This window comes from Haliotis asinina, chromosome 14 (genome assembly GCF_037392515.1).
Source record: "Haliotis asinina isolate JCU_RB_2024 chromosome 14, JCU_Hal_asi_v2, whole genome shotgun sequence".
Lineage (NCBI taxonomy): Eukaryota > Metazoa > Mollusca > Gastropoda > Lepetellida > Haliotidae > Haliotis > Haliotis asinina.
In genome coordinates, this window is record NC_090293.1 from 25,987,212 (window position 1) to 26,003,727 (window position 16,516).

A 16,516-nucleotide genomic window follows, 5' to 3' on the forward strand; every position below is an offset into this window, starting at 1 on the left:
CATATAATATAGAGTGATTTAAATAAAATCTGAAGTCGCACCAGCATTGTTTTAGCCATGCAATAACTACGAAGTGATATTGCTTGGGCATATTTCTGGTGTCTCTGATTCCATCCAGTTACAAAGCAAGTTCGTGTGAAAGAAGGGCTTGGTTGGCCTAGTTCTGCAGAGCATCATCAATATGACTGCACTGACTGTGATTCCTATGTGTCTGTCAGTGAGATTCCACCAAAAGATCTTGTGAAAGACCACACTAACATCAAGAGTTTCTTCCATATCAAGAAGAAAAAAAACAAACCTATTAAAAAAACACTCCTAAAACTCACTCCGTCATTCAAAGAGGACACTCAGACATCCATTAAATGCCAGGTCAAATAGCTGATAAAGTCAAGATCCGCTGTACTAGTATTTCCCCCAGATCAAACCAGTCAGGCTGACCACCAGGGATATTGCAATTCCAACTTCACAATACGATATATTGTGGAAACACTCTTCGCGAACCGGTTCACTTGATACGATCAATAATTATAGCATTTGTACTTACTTTATATCTTTATACATTAATAGTTTTGAGAATGTTTACTGTTCACATAACAGCATTTGCGTGACTTTAAAACCATATAAATAAGGGAAGAAAATGGTACCGACAAACCAAATGGCAGACGCCGCTGCAGATCCTTTTTCTCCAGTTCCAAACCTGAGAGTGAAGTTGTCAGTTTGAAATCATTTTCAACTGACCGCTTGTCCAGTCACATCTGAGTCCTGACAGTGACCTATGGCACTGTTTCAAATGAAAGGAAATAGTAATGTTAATTACTCTAAACCATGTGTTACGCTTTCACTATATATTGCATATACATATTGCAATATGCAAACACATATCATGATGTATCGCAATATGAAAACGTTGGCATACCCAACCCTACAACATGATGGAAAGCTCCAGGAGAAGGACTAGATTTAGCTGAAGGAGTATCTCACACAATTACATATAGCACTACAATTACACGATGCCATTTAGAAAGTGGTCAAATGCAACATATGTCATATTTGGGATTTCACTTTCTCAGTAAAGTACAAATTCTAGTACTTTTTTGGTTGAGTCCCATCTGGGATTCGAACCCGCACCCTCAGAGTCGTGGAAGTCACAGTGGCTGAGTGGGTTAGGCGGCTGACTTTGTGTGCTGGCGATTAGGTGCCTGACTCTGAGGGTGCGGGTTCGAATCCTGGATGGGACTCACCCAAAAAAGTACTAGAATTTGTACTTCACTGAGAAAGTGAAATCCCAAATATGACATATGTTGCATATAGCACTATATTATTGTATGCCATCTGAATCACCTGCAGTACCAAGCACAGATACAAGAAATGCACTAAACAGTAAACACATGATTCACATCAGCTGGTTAACATAAACAAAGAACAAAACAACACGGTGAATATGAAAATATTTTACTTTGATATTGTTTCACAGCACCAGGCAGTCACTACCCAAGCATTCATGATGTCCGGAGTCAGGCTTGGTCATGATAAATATATGGACAGGGCAATGTTTATACATCATATATTGTGGAGGCTACATGGTAATGACACAGGTTTAGTTTTAGCTCAACAGCTATGCAACAACAACCATTGCACTATCTTACACAAGTGTAGAATGTGCTGATTGTTTTCCTGGCAATCTTTCATAATTTTTTGTTGAAATTTTTAAACATAAAAAAAAATTGTGAAAAAAGCTAGAGAAACATAAAATTTTCACAATTTATCTTAATCTGTATGTCATTTGTATGGCAACATTATATCATATCTGATATCAACTGTAACAGTTTCTGACACTGAAATTGGTAACTTGAGATAGGCAAACATAAATGGCAGCACAACTTTCTGAATGGTGGAGTTGAAATGTATGGCTAAAATGAGGTATAGTATATAGACTAGACAATACATTGATGACCTTGATGCTAGTGAATATGTTAATATTCTAACATTCTTAACCTAATACATACAGAGCACCCTGTTCCAATGAAAAATGAAAAAGCATTACACTCTCTGCAGTACATGGAACATTCTCAGCAAACAAACTGATATATTTTTCTAATTCCTTTTAAACAAATAAATGCTAAAAAGAAACAGGTTTCCAGGCTGCTGGATACAGTCTGTTTTCTCAAAGGTTCATAGAATTCGTATTTCTATGCAACAAAGATGATGATTTTGTGATTGGTTATTTGTATACATAAACATATTTGAAACTTTGATATATGTAAGTTGATATACTGGAGACCAAGTTCCTTAGAATAGGTAGTTGTGGAATAAATGGTTTTCTAGCATAACAATGTAACAGTTGGGCATTAGCACTATAAAGACCTGGAACAAAATTACCATACTGAGTTGACCTAATTGTAAGTACATAAAGGCCAACATCTACTGAATATAACAACCAGCTTGCATCTCACCACCTCACCATACCCTCTTGTTGAGGCTTTTGTAAATACTTTACTGTTACAAGCTGATATATCATCACACGGGAAAATGGTTATTTCAGCACTTGACAAAACTGAGTAAATGATAAATCCTTTGGAAAATATTTACGTGGTCAATTAGATCAATTAAAGTGATATAACATCTATCTGACAATGCATTTTAAGGTATCAAACCAATTTTACAAAGCCACACCAGAGCCAGTCAGCCAAATGGCAATCAGTCTTCATCCTTTCACTCTTCGGATACATCCAACTCTCATAAAGAAGCACACACCATTGCCTTGCCTTTGCTTGAAAAGCATACAAAACTGCAGGAATGACTTGACTGACCTGCTGGTCAAGACATGGTCAATAACATGACCATCAAATTGTGAGTCAATCACAGTTGTACATAATAACTTACGAGATCATGTTAAGGAATGAAAATTCATAAATGACAAATGTACAATGAACTAATATCTGTACCTTGAACATACCACACAAAAACACAATTTTGATCACACACTCCATGTCAAAGACATAAATTCATTCAAGCACCTTTGCCCTTGAGAGCATTCCTGTCTTTCTGGAAATAGTGTTTGTGTTTGTGATCAAGGTACAGACTGGCTTGACCCTTACACCCCTATATACACTATATTCATCATTTTGGTATTGCTTCTTGGAATTGTGGAACCCTGATAACCAACAATAAAACATGGAGACAATGTTAGTATCTGTATGTTGTAGACAAGTTCTGCATAAAACCGAGATCAGGTACTGACGAGACAAATTGTTAAAAATATTTCACGTATGACTAATAATGATATTTGTTGAGAATGTCTGAATGGAAATCCCTCTAAAAGAATGATAACAGTATTATGGATCACACTGTAAAAATGTTCTGATATATTTTCTCTGAATGATAACAGTAGGTATTATGGTTCACACTGTAAAAATGTTCTGATATATTTTCTCTTCAGTCTTGCATTGTGATGTTGGAGCATTAAGATTTTCAGTGTTTCTCTGTTTGAAATGACTAACTCCACAGAGTAACTATGACATCAGCTACGGCATATTTTGCATTCTAGAGGAAACTGATGTAACATGTCATAAATAGTCAAGATAATTAAATTGTTATGAAATTATCTGTATGACAGACGTTACATTCAACAGTAAATGCAACCAACCCTGTTAGTGGTAGGTCTGTTGATGCTTTATCAAACTTTCAAACTCTCACACCAACAATATGTAAATATCAACAGTTGTAATTACAACTGAAATGTGAAAATAACATTTCATTATTAGGGAGGAACCATTTGATGTTTTGAAGGGCTGGAATTGCCAAGAGTATGATAAGCTGCTCTTATATATTTATCAACATGAGCATGTACTCAACTTTATTTGTTTTAAATAAATACAAATAACAGCCATATTCTTTGAACACTTATCTTCTAGAAAAGGGCACATTATGTTTTCTCATAACGTGAGGGGAAAACATGAAGATTCATAGAATTGACACTGATTTTTGACCTCCAAAAATCGAAGGGTTACTCTCTAAGAATGAAACAGTCTGATACAGAATATGTTTACATTTCTCTCACTATCCACGAGAATGGATGGATTCACACATCAGTTACAAACCACACAAAGCTCTAACATCAGACAGTTTGCAGATTCTGTATTTTTAGGTCAAATCTTTACTTGGATGGAGGTACTTGCTTGAGTATCATCAATTCATGGATCTTGGTGAAGTGCTTAATTTCAGGAAGTGGGCTGTTCATCTCCAAAGTCTGAGATATCGCTGGGGTCGGTGGTGGTTCTGTGTCTCCAGAAAGCTACGGTGTTGTCACTAAAACCAGGGAAATAATCACTGTAGCCAAGCAAACACAAAAAAACAGCTTGCAAATGAAGAAAAATAACATAAGCCAAAACAACAGATCCAAGAAAATGTGAGTCAAAGGGAAGATTAGACAACCAAAAAGCATGTGCTTTTAAGTGAATCTGTGAAACGAAAAGGAAAACAAAATTAGAAAAGGATTAGGTAGGTGTTAGGGTGACTTGCAGGCAACTAAAAGAGTATACTGATTTGACTGCAAACTGGGACAATGTCACAGAGGCATGCATGTTAAACTGCACTGAAACATACATTGAACAAACATACCTTGAAACATAATGGAATGTTGATGAGAAAACAAATGAATACGATGACTTGTGATAGATAAGGGTGTAGGGTTCTGGGTCATTACAACATGGTCTCATAATGGACTGCCCATCGTTTTGCTGAGAGTGAAAACCAGGTCATGCACATGGCAAGCAGGAGCATCACCAACAGGGGCACCACACTGAGTACATGGTTCAAACCATCTCTCCCAAGCAATCAAAGAATTTGTTGTTTTCACATAGAGAACCAAAACAAGATGTGATTCCATGCTAAATGAGATACAGATCATTACAGGGATATAAGGGTACAGCCATGGGAGATAAACTGGGCATTACCTTGGGTGGTACTACCTAAATGAGACCAGAGACCATATAATAGAGACATCAAAGTCCAGCCTAACATCACTATGTACATGGTGAGCATCTACAGCAAAAAGCTTAACAGTCACTCTCCATCTGTTTGCCTTCACAGTGTGCCTTTTGTACATCAATATGTCTAGAGTTGCCATAGATTTTCAATGGTCTGCTAGATACTGATGAACTTAAATGTTTCAAGAAGAAGTACAACCATAAACATCACTTAGCAAAAGTCTAGCAATACCATATTGAACCCAGGGTACACTTTGATGGTTACTATCAAAAGTGACGCTATCAGCTGCAGTGCACTGTCTTCTAAACATTTCAGGGAATATCAGTATCTAACTTAAGAGACACGAACTCTTCATTCAGCTTCAGTCCCTGAATAAAATATATGTAGAGTCCTAAGAAAGATTTCTATGAATCAATACAGAAAGGCATGAGAGGAAAAGACGTGGCCTAAGTGGAAAAAAGAATTTGATGGACTCATACAATTATTCAAAAAGGAACGATGTACTGTGCCGATGTGTACAACCAAAACAAGGCCAACACAGAATTCATTCACTTGTCACACGGTCATTTCATGTAGCAAAATATATCACTCTTGTCAACAAGTCTGTAACCTTTTATCACTAACAACACCTCTATGGCAAGCTTGCAAAAATGGCTACATTTTAACAATATTTAATTCAACAAGCAAATATGTTCCCAAGCCTTTTCAGGCTTGTATCATCCTCAACAATCAGGGTTACAGTTTCCTTGGAGATTCTCTGCATGTGTAGAACAATTGCTATTTTCCCCAAATGACAATTCATCGCATGTAACTTAACCTTGATTACTGAGGATGACAAGTTAAAGCATCTAACAATAACCAGTTGGCACATGTAACAAGAGTACACACCAAGCATTCACACGTACCTTATCATTGAGCAAATGTATATATTAAGTACCCTAGTTGTAGATTTTGTGAGTATATATCATGAAACCGTCAGCAAACACCCATATGAGTCATAAAGAGTAAGCAGATGAAGTTTGAATACAGGCAGAAGCAAACTAGTATAGTGGTCGTACAAGGGTCCTGAGGATGATGTGTTAAAAAAGCCCCATTCTACAAAGTGAATGTTTACAACCACATTACTCCCATACGTTAACACAGGGTCATGTTAGTCATAGCTCCATGAATGCCTTGTGGAACAGAGCAAGGGCTGTGAGTATCACAAATCCTATACTAGAACAGCTAATGGTTAACTGTTGCACTGCAACCACTTTGAGAATAGGGGCCTTGTTGTAATTTTGTCAAGACAAATCTGCTTGTTGATCATTCTGGAAAGGCTATTGCTGTTAATATTTCAAAGAAACTTGGCACTCTTTACTGTTTGGCATCCAACAAATATTTATATTTCTTTTACATAACAGTTTCATTAATATGTACAGTAAACGGCAATCTTTCGCATCTATGTAATCTCATCATTACCATTATCATTAGTTGCTCCCTTAATTCAAACTTCTACTTCCTCCTTAATACAAGTAAACAAATACAATAAAATATATTTACAATCACAGCATTTGATACATTTCACACGGTACACTAACTGTCACACTCAACATTCTTATCAATTCTGTGGTGAGCACAACTAGGGGAGATAACTGTGACATGTCAGCAGGATGATCATTTCTTATGAACAATTATGGGTGATTTACAATGAGTAACCTTGGTTACAATGGATGATATGAAAGCCCTGGAAGTCACTAACTCTACACAGAGACACTACCGTTCAACAGTAATACTAAAGGTTCAAAAATACTTCAACACTGTTCTGTAAAGCTGTCCGATGCAACAAGCTTTTGACTAATGGGTTCTTGTTCAAGGACATTAAATGCTTTGTGTACATGGACAACCTGCAACTAGGAGAGAGGGAAAATAGTTTTAGTTTCCATAGTGTTGGACAATTAATGTAACAGTTCAGAAGAAGGCATTAAAGTTGTTTGTTCGATGTCTCAGTACCAGGAGTATCTTTGTCAGTGAGGTCAGACCTAGTATCTAGTATTCAGCCCAAATGGGACTTTGGACAGTACATTGGTTGATTCATTCTGAAAATGAAATTTTCCATTGTGACCGAACTAAAATATTAATGAAGGAAACAAACTTCGTACATGCGCATATCTTTCAACATGTAGTGACAGAGTTTAGTTTCACGTCACTTTTAACATTATTCCAGCAATATTATGTGGAGAACTGAAAGCGGGTCTTCGGCCTGATAAGCAAATGCTATAACCACCTGACTACCCTACCATCCATTCATAATTGTAGGAAGTATGGATGGTTTCATTCTGTTTTATCAACAGATTTCTACATTCTCAGAGATGCCAACCCTGAATCAAATGAAAGCGGAGTCAAGCCTTGCCCAAAGCAATTCTCGAGCCCTGAAAGTTAGGGGTGAGCGTGAGAGGGGGATCAGGACCCTTTGACGGTGGGTGTCTGCAGGATCCTCTCCTACAAAAATAGATTTAGTCTGCTGGAAATATGCAATTTCTGGGCATACTTAACCAGATAATACTTAATTCAATGAACCTATTCAAACAGGTCTTTACTAAAATTCTTTCAAACATTCTAAATTTATCAAATTGTTTGTATTTTCGGAAAAATCAATGTTTTTACAAGCAAATTGGAAAGTCGATTTTGTGTTTGAAAATCGGAGTGGTTGGCATCCCTGCATTCCTTATAAGAGATGAGTTATTAATACACCGATATGCACAATAATTCATTCATGTTCACTGACAGAACTTTCATCTATTGCTAGATGTGAATGTGCAAAGGGATGTATGAGGATCAAATGAAATTGGGACTAAGTGATGTTGGGTGCACATGATGTAATCACTATCTGGAACAGCAGAACGCAGGAGGCCATCCCACACCTGTAGACAGATGTCGCTGGAGTATGCAATGATGATGACAAATATTTGGTCAGTGTTAGTCATGTTAGATGAACCACTCCCGGTTAAAGATTCGTAGACTGTTAGTTCTTCGAAGTTGCCATATTTTCACCACAGGTTCACTGGAAAGAACAGAAGATGATGGCTGAAAGACAACTTGGTAAAATAGGTTGGCTGAGTGAGTGGATCAGTTGTGAGTGAGTTTGACAGTTTGACTAAACTAACACCACTTTGAACAGTATTTCAGATTCTATTGGTGTGACAGCATGTCAAGTAGCTTAGATCATCAGATCTTAGGCAGCCCTGATTTAGTGATGACAAACCTTGGAACAACATCAGGGTGATGATTAAACCCAATCATCAAAGGTGCCTAAGCAGGGCTAAGAGACAAATTGCAGCACTCTGACTGGGCCACTCACGGACCCCCAGATCTGAGTCTGCTGTAGGAACACAGAGATACGATGTACAACAAGAGCAATCCAATCAGGATGTAATCACTGAGGCTCTGGGATGTTGCTCAGAAGACATTGAATGTATCTTGGCATAAAGCCTGTGTTTCTGATGTGAAACACAACTAGTCATCAAGAGACTACTCCAGTTCTGTAATATACATGTAGCAGCAAATGAGCATGTGATGCTGTTGTATAGTGCAGTCAGCAATATTTCAGCTATGTCAAGCTGGAAAGTAATTACTGAAGTCGAGGCCGAGTGGGTTAGATGGCTGGCTTGTGAGATGGCGATTTGGCGTCTGACTCTGAAAGTGTGGATTTGAATCCTGGACGGGACTAATCCAAACACGAGAATTAGAATCAGATAGTTTAATTAAATTGTAACTACCAAATGACTTCTTACAACAAACAAGTGCTACAAGGCACCTACTGTGAGGAAACGAACGGGGATACTTGTTAACAAACAGTATTACCCTTTCCTTCCTTCTATTCAAGTATGGTAGATACTCACTTGGACGCAGTGAAGATTGAGGTTGAATTGGTTGAAATGGCATTGATGGGGCTGGAATGAGCCTTGATTTCAGCAATCTGAGCGCAGGAGTCCATCTGCCAGAGTTTGAGAGTGCCGCCTCTGCATGCACTCAGCAGGAAGTTGCCTCCAGGCATGAAATCCAGAGCACACACCCAGTCCTTATGTGCAGCATTCATTGACTGGAGGGATGGAACAGAAAGGGATGAGTAACTGTGTCTGGGTCTAGCAAGGACATATTTTAGTGTAGTTTACAATGTGCATGTTTAATAATGTCACCTGTCAAATGTAGCACAACACTTAACTCTCTCGGGTCCTGATTCTCAAAAGGAACACTTTTCTACAATGATTCTAACTGTTTAGATGCAAATAAACGTATGATTGTCAAAGAATGAACTAGACTGTAACCTTGACAGCTTTCAAAAAACACAATTTAAGCTTCTTCAACTGTTGGACATCTACGATAAACCATGAGAGTTCAGACTGTCTAAGTTCATTTACAGAAAAGAGCACCTATATTGTTTGAGCATCACTGTCTGTCAATGTTTTAGGGACTGTTTTATCTAAGACATGTTAACCTTCTGACAGAGTCATCTCCCACCTGCTTCAGCTGCTGGTCGTTGAGGTCCCACTTCTTGATACAAGTGTCCCGAGAGCCACTGAACAGCATGCTGCCGTGGAGAGCAAGAGACTGTATTCCATCATAGTGAGGGGGCTCCAGGTTGTATTTGGGGGTGAACACACCTGCAGCATCGTCCATCACCTCAAACACCTGCAACAGATACATGTGGCTTAATTACAAGCAACACATACCACTTAATATATGAGCATCATCTAACCTTCACATATAAATAGGGTAGGGTAATTTATAATGTGCAGTTGAATACTTGCCAGAAATCTGCCATTGACAATATGCTCATAATTAGAGGCATCCATTTAAGTGAGTTGCTTCCCTTGCCCTATGTAAGGAATAGCCATTCTATGGTCTTAGGTGTCAGCTATGCAGGTATGGAACAACCCAAATAAATACAAGAAGAGTATGTATATTAATAAGTATCATGTTCAAACAAATGCACAATTCATATTTATTCAAAACTAGATAAAACCCTTATAGGTTCTGATAATAACCACCAAGTCTCAATTTCAAAATACAAGTCTTTCTATGGTAATGCTGTAATGTTGCTAGCACAATGCATTTCAAGTCAAACAATCAGAATTTTAAGGCTTTGAATGTGCGAGTGAGTGGGTTTAGTTTTACACATGGGTTGCTGTAGGCCTATTCTACCCTGGGACAGGTTATTTGAATGTGTAGGGTCAAATCCTTGGTGATGCTGGAAGCATATGACTACTCTTTACCTTAATATAGTGGTCCTTGGATCCTGTGATGACAGTGCTAGAGTCTGTGCTTGCATCCACAGCCAGCACCATGACAGCTGCTTGGTGGCCTCCACTCAGCTTCCCAACTGCACTGTACCTGCAGATTGCAAAGTTGGTAGCATCACAATCAATATGTTACTTTGTATACTGAGTTGGCAGACAGCTAATACTTTAGCATTACTGATATTCAAGACAGTCTGGGCTACAAAAGTGGTGTAATAGTGATGTCTAGTTGTGACATTAGGTGAGGAGAAAGAGGATTCAGCATTGCATTCAAAACTGATTCTCAGAAATAGAGTGTTCATTGATTTATTGCACTGGACTATATGTATGAGGTAGCTTGTATGAATCCAAATTCTACCTATCTAATAGTGCTAGCCCACTTGGGTATCATATTTCATTTTAACATGAATATCCTATTCAGGAGCATTTATGATGACTCCCAGCTTAATACACTCTCTTAATGCTGAATGTCAAGCAGGTAACATGAAGAACCATTTTCATGTCTTTTGATATGAGGCAGAGGACAAAACATGGACTTTTCGCTAACCAAGGAGACACTAAACCATGTAAGGTGTCCATAACATAAAAAAGTCTCAGGACTAAATGTCAATCTCAATCCATATGTGGTTATTATTCATATAACTTTCAAAGCCTAATGGGTTGTAAAAACTTGACAAACCTCCTAAGATCCCAGACTCTGACTATATTGCCTGTAGCACAGTACAGAGTAACACCATCACTCCCAAGGGCAATGTCATTGATGTGATGTTCACCAGGGGCCAGGTCGGTCTGGCGGGACTGGTAGGTCTGGTTGGCTGGACCAGTCACGCTTAGTCCAGAGGACCTGAAAACATTCACAGGTAACTAACTCACACTCAGTCCAGAGGACGTGGAAACATTCACAGTAACTTATTCACATTCAGTCCAGAGGACCTGAAAACATTCACAGGTAACTGTTTTCAAAGCTGTGATTTTCACAACAGGCTTAATGTATTACATGTGCTTGGTTTCATGTTCATATATTCAGAGTTCAAATCTTGCTTATGATTTTAGGGACATTTTTATTGACTGTCACAGTTAATGACACCTGTGCAAATTCTGGAGTATAATTAGATTTGTCGCACACTGACATACTCTAGCTATAGCACCTTGTGTCACGAATATTTCATAACTTGTCTCGCACTTATCCCTACTTATCTTTATCAACCCCAGCATCTTTACTCATTCTAGCATCTTTTCTCTTCTTAGCTTTGTGACTCACCTGAACATCTTGTCACTGCATAGCTTTGACTCCAAACCCCAGCATCTTGACTTGCCCCAGCCTCTTATCTCTTCTTAGCTTTGTGACTCACCTGAACATCTTGTCTCTGCATTGCGTTATGACCCAACACTTACCCTAGCATCTTTTCTTCTCTACGTAGCTTGTGACTCACCTGAACATCTTGTCTCATCCCAGTATAATGACTCACCCTAATGTCTTGATGCACTGTGCCGACTTGCTCCGGATGTCCCACACCTTGATGAAAGACTGGGATACAGTGAAAGCGAGTTTGGTGGCCTCACAGTACTTCACCTTGCCTACATTGTTTGGGTGTCCAGTGTATGCTAGGATCTCCTTTCCAGTAACCAGGTCCCAGGTCTTGGCTGTACGATCTACAACCATACACACACCATAATGCAGTTCCAATACGTACATGTAACAGTGTGACTGTCAATACACATGGGGTTGACACATTCACACACAAGTATGAATTACACATATTCTTGTCACTTAATGACTGTATCTGTCTGATAACAACTAATAACTGCTTAAAAATATTCCAGATGTAGCTGTGAAGCATCCTGTTTAAGATAACAAGGTTACAGAGAATATCTTTTCTTGATAGAACTGCCCACATAATCCCGTAACATACACCATCAGGGTCTTCTGTGATGTAGAAATGTGGGCCCAATACTCACAAATGTACAGAATGGATGCAGAAACACATATGTAATGCAAGTACCAGGGCACACAACAATTCACTAATTCACATAATATTCACTGCTTAAAATTCATGAACACAAATTTCATGAATTACTAAACCTTACAATACACTCTTCTACATCACTTTATTACTTTACACAATCCACATATTTTAAGTATACTGTTGGTCAAAGTAAAACCCTGCAGCATATGTTTGTGGTACTTAAAGAAAAGATGATGCAGATACAAACACAAACATTGCATATTCAGGTTTCATAATAAATAGTTTTCAATAATAAACCAAAGAACATTTAGAGTCTTGGCAACTTCAGTCATGAACTGGACCCTGTTCACAAAGAAATCGAAGGAAAGAGATCTTTGCAAGTTCCATATTTCCACTCAGCACAAAAGAAAACACTGTATATAGAAGCCCTTTTGACAGTATTCTGCTGACAGGCTCTTCATGCCAGATGACCTAATGTCTACAGGTGCACAAAACTGACCTTTACTACCAGTAAACAAGAGATCATCAGTAGCATCAACTGCAAGGACTGCCTTAGTGTGACCTTCAGCTGTGTGTGTGCAGGTCAAAGGTGATGACCTTCCACTTGAGGGTCGTCCACTAACAGAAACAATGCTCCCCCTGAAGAGACAGGATACATGAAATGACGTTCAAATAAATTGGTAAAGGATGATGTGAATCAGTCATGTCTTACATGAACTGTTTACTGTATTTATACCATAATGTAATTTGAGAATGGTACCATGGACATGTTTAATGATTCCTGAAACACATTTTTCATAACGAACTGGTTGGTTGGCTTGATGTTTCATACCGCACTCAGTAATATTCCCACAGTATGGTGGTAGTTTGTAAATAATAGAGTCTGGACCAGACAATCCAGTGATTAACAGCATCAGCATGGATCTTAGCAACTGGGTGACGATGACGTGTCAACCAAGTCAACCCATTCCAGGTCATCTCTTATGACAAGCATGGTTTGCTGAAGACCAATTCTAACCCGGATCTTCCCAGGCCTTTTTCATGAGGTTGCATACTCAGCATACAGCCAGCATATTCACATCTATCTCACATTGCTCTCATTATAAAGGTCTTTGCACCAGAGAAGCAAGATGAATGTTTGAGCTTCGTCACTGCACAGGTTCATAAATACAGAACCGGATGCTACACACCTGTTAGGGTTGGGACTTGTGCTCTGCGGATTGCTTGTGAGACGAGAGAAGACATTTTCATCACTACTTCGTCCAGACCGGCGGAGGGCAGGAGGGGATGTGGGTGGTGTGGTGTCCGAGGATGTATCTCTGTAACAGATAAACACATGCAATCATCCTGGTCATCTGATACAAAAGTTAAAGCAACCCATATGGGGCCTTGAAAGGTTATTCTGGACCTTCTTATGGACACTCTAAAACCCTTAGTAGGATGCTCTGGATCTTAAGCAGCACTGTCAGGACATTTTAAAGGAAGCATATTCTGGGCTTTCACAAGGAAGCTGTGGACAAGTTCATAAGCATCCTTTGGAACTTCACCAACATATTGTAAACCATTAGTAATATGATGAGCACAATGAGGACCTTAGTACCTCTTTGAAGAACTGAATAAAATACTCATGGAGTATTTTGGTGCTTTTTCATTCACACAGAAAATGGGCTTCAAATACTGTAATTTGAGATTTTTTAGGTTTCTGCAACATGTATATCTTGACGATAAATCCTTATGATATTGTACAGGTCAATGAACTTTCATATGAACATTATCAAGAAATGTATGTTGGCACACATTAAGCTAGGTAATATCAACCACATATGACCCTCCTGTTGACCTCTGACACTCAATGTTCGAGCATTTAAAAAATGACATCATCAGATCAATGATCATGAACCAATAGCTTGGCCTTTGGATCCTGCACAAAAAAAACTTTGATCCTATCTGTTACTTTTATGTCAGTTATCTACAGAATCAGACTTGTTGAAATCCTCTAGCTTTATTTCCCCTGGCACCCATCAGAACAGATCACCAATATTAACTGGTTAAGTCAGTGAGATCAAAGAGAGTGCTGGTCTGCCTCTCACATGATAACACTAACACAGATACCAACTACCGTAAATGGTTCAATGAAGAACAAATATTCTACATTCTAGAGAGTGCACTACGTAACTTACACAAAGTAGTAGGAAAGATTTATCGATCTTACCAACTAACTTCATAAAGTTGACTTCACAATATTTTTCATACAAGATGTATCTTTTGGTTCCCTGAGAAACCTTCAACAAAAGTCACTGTTTTAATCAACTGCTCAAATGACCAATAAATGTCCAAATACTGCTTTTTGCAGCTATTATCAGTAACAATTAATAAAGTTTAAGCATTTGCAGATTATATATATATATAAAATAATTTTCATAACATGCCGGTAATATCTAAAAACTTACAAAGACCAGAGAATCCAGAGAATAAAAAGCTCAAGTTCATTAGAACTGCTGGGTTTAAAAAGAATTTTGCTACCAGTTTCAAGATCCCACAATCATGCTGTAGCATGTCAGTAGTGACAACTGTGTCACTGACAAACAATTCTTACATGCTGTTCAGAAACTTCCTTATCCAGGACTCAGTTTATAGAAATGAAACCTACGTACACCGGGTGCAATAAAAAAGTATTAACCCTGATGAACCCTGAATATTAACATGAACTCAGTGCAAGTTGCTATAACTATGAGGTTGCTTTTTGCCGTTTGAGATTACACCAGTTCAAGTTCAAATGGCACAAATCAAACCCAGTTCTCCTATCACATGGATCATTTGACCTGTTCTCTGTTTGTCAATACTGACTACAAGTACAGGTTTCATAGTTTTCACTTACAGATGGCCATACCCTTCTACAGAGACTTACGGTATTCACATACCAATAATACTCCATACTATACAATGTGGCAAACCCATCAGTGTCAAGCTTTACTGACATCAACAGCAATTTATGTACAGGTTATTGGCAGATAGTCAATGACTCTGTCTTTGCTGAGATAGACCAGCTTTCATTAAGCAGTGAGTTGATATACCTACTTCAAAGGACGTACACTCGCAAAGTCAAGGAAATGTCACTTTGATTTTCTATACCCCTGCTGGTATTGTGAAAAAGGAAATCTTATATGACTGAAGTGTACAAATCAGATGCCTTGTGCAAAATAGCCTGATTTAATGTGTTCTCTAAACTTGATAAGACTACTACTACTACCAGTAATCAATAATTAAGTGGTCACTTTCATGTGTGCATATGGGTATGTCGGTGTGTGTAATCATGAGTGTGTGAAATGGATAGCTGGATGGACGGATGGATGGATGGATGGATGGATGGACGGATGGATGGATGCACATGAAAATACAGAGACAATGAAGTTATTATATGATCAACTTTCAATGTACATTCCCAAGTCTTGCAAAGATCTATGTGACAATCTCACGATGATCTTAATAAACATCTCTATTGGAACTGTTTGTGTTTTTCAAGATTTTCACAAGGACATGATGTGTTTAATCACAAGTTACCCTTCACTTTCAGACGACTACATTTCTCTGGGTAATATTCAATACATATACTGGTACCAAAATTCCCTCCACTCCAGAAGATTTTACAGAAATAAATAACATCACAACAGCAGAACCCTAATCCATTTCTAAATTACAGACAGCAAGATGTTGCACCTTTTGAATGCACTGTATTATGAACTACAGACTCCAAACACCTGTGAAGGAACAGAAGTCTGAACACTGTGATGGATACACAGAGTAGTGTACTAGGTTTCTGAAATTGTTCAAGCATGTTTGTACACCAACATATGGTGCATTTGACCACTTTCTAAATGGCATTGTGTAATCATGTTTGTACACCAGTAGTTTTGAATTAATTTTGCAATTGTATTCTGTGCTATTCTCCACAAACACACAGTGTATCTCAATTTATCTTTCCCCACACATAAATGTCGCTGTCTTGAGTGCTCTCATACTATTTTCAAAGAACCCCATGTACAAACAAGATTCATTGCAATACAATGCCAAAGCAACAAATGTGGATCTTCATGGGAGTTAGTTTTTTATCTTTAATAGCAGTAAATAACGCATGAAGCACGGAAATTACAGATGTTTTGCGAAAGAAGGGTGATAACTCTAAATCTGTTTTTCTTGTATTATCAGCAAACCTAGCGATGGCTATGAAAATGTTTAACTCTCTTTCCAATAAATAAATTGTGACAAAACATTCAAATGTAG

The 16,516-nt window shown here is 38.2% G+C and overlaps 1 protein-coding gene across 4 annotated transcripts in view; it reads right to left on the reverse strand.

Annotated features, from left to right (window-relative positions):
• Window positions 1-1,436: 1,436 nt before the first annotated feature.
• Window positions 1,437-16,516, reverse strand: part of LOC137260589 (kinesin-like protein KIF21A) — a 112,365-nt gene continuing 97,285 nt past the window's right edge. For all 4 annotated transcript variants that reach the window (XM_067798180.1, XM_067798178.1, XM_067798179.1 and 1 more), the window contains 8 exons: window positions 13,426-13,554; window positions 12,735-12,874; window positions 11,738-11,921; window positions 10,948-11,112; window positions 10,245-10,362; window positions 9,490-9,660; window positions 8,871-9,070; window positions 1,437-4,308 (listed from right to left, as the gene is read on the reverse strand). In XM_067798180.1, coding sequence (XP_067654281.1) covers window positions 4,221-4,308; window positions 8,871-9,070; window positions 9,490-9,660; window positions 10,245-10,362; window positions 10,948-11,112; window positions 11,738-11,921; window positions 12,735-12,874; window positions 13,426-13,554 — 1,195 coding nt within the window. In that variant the 3' untranslated portion in view covers window positions 1,437-4,220. The remainder of the gene's footprint in view (window positions 4,309-8,870; window positions 9,071-9,489; window positions 9,661-10,244; window positions 10,363-10,947; window positions 11,113-11,737; window positions 11,922-12,734; window positions 12,875-13,425; window positions 13,555-16,516) is intronic.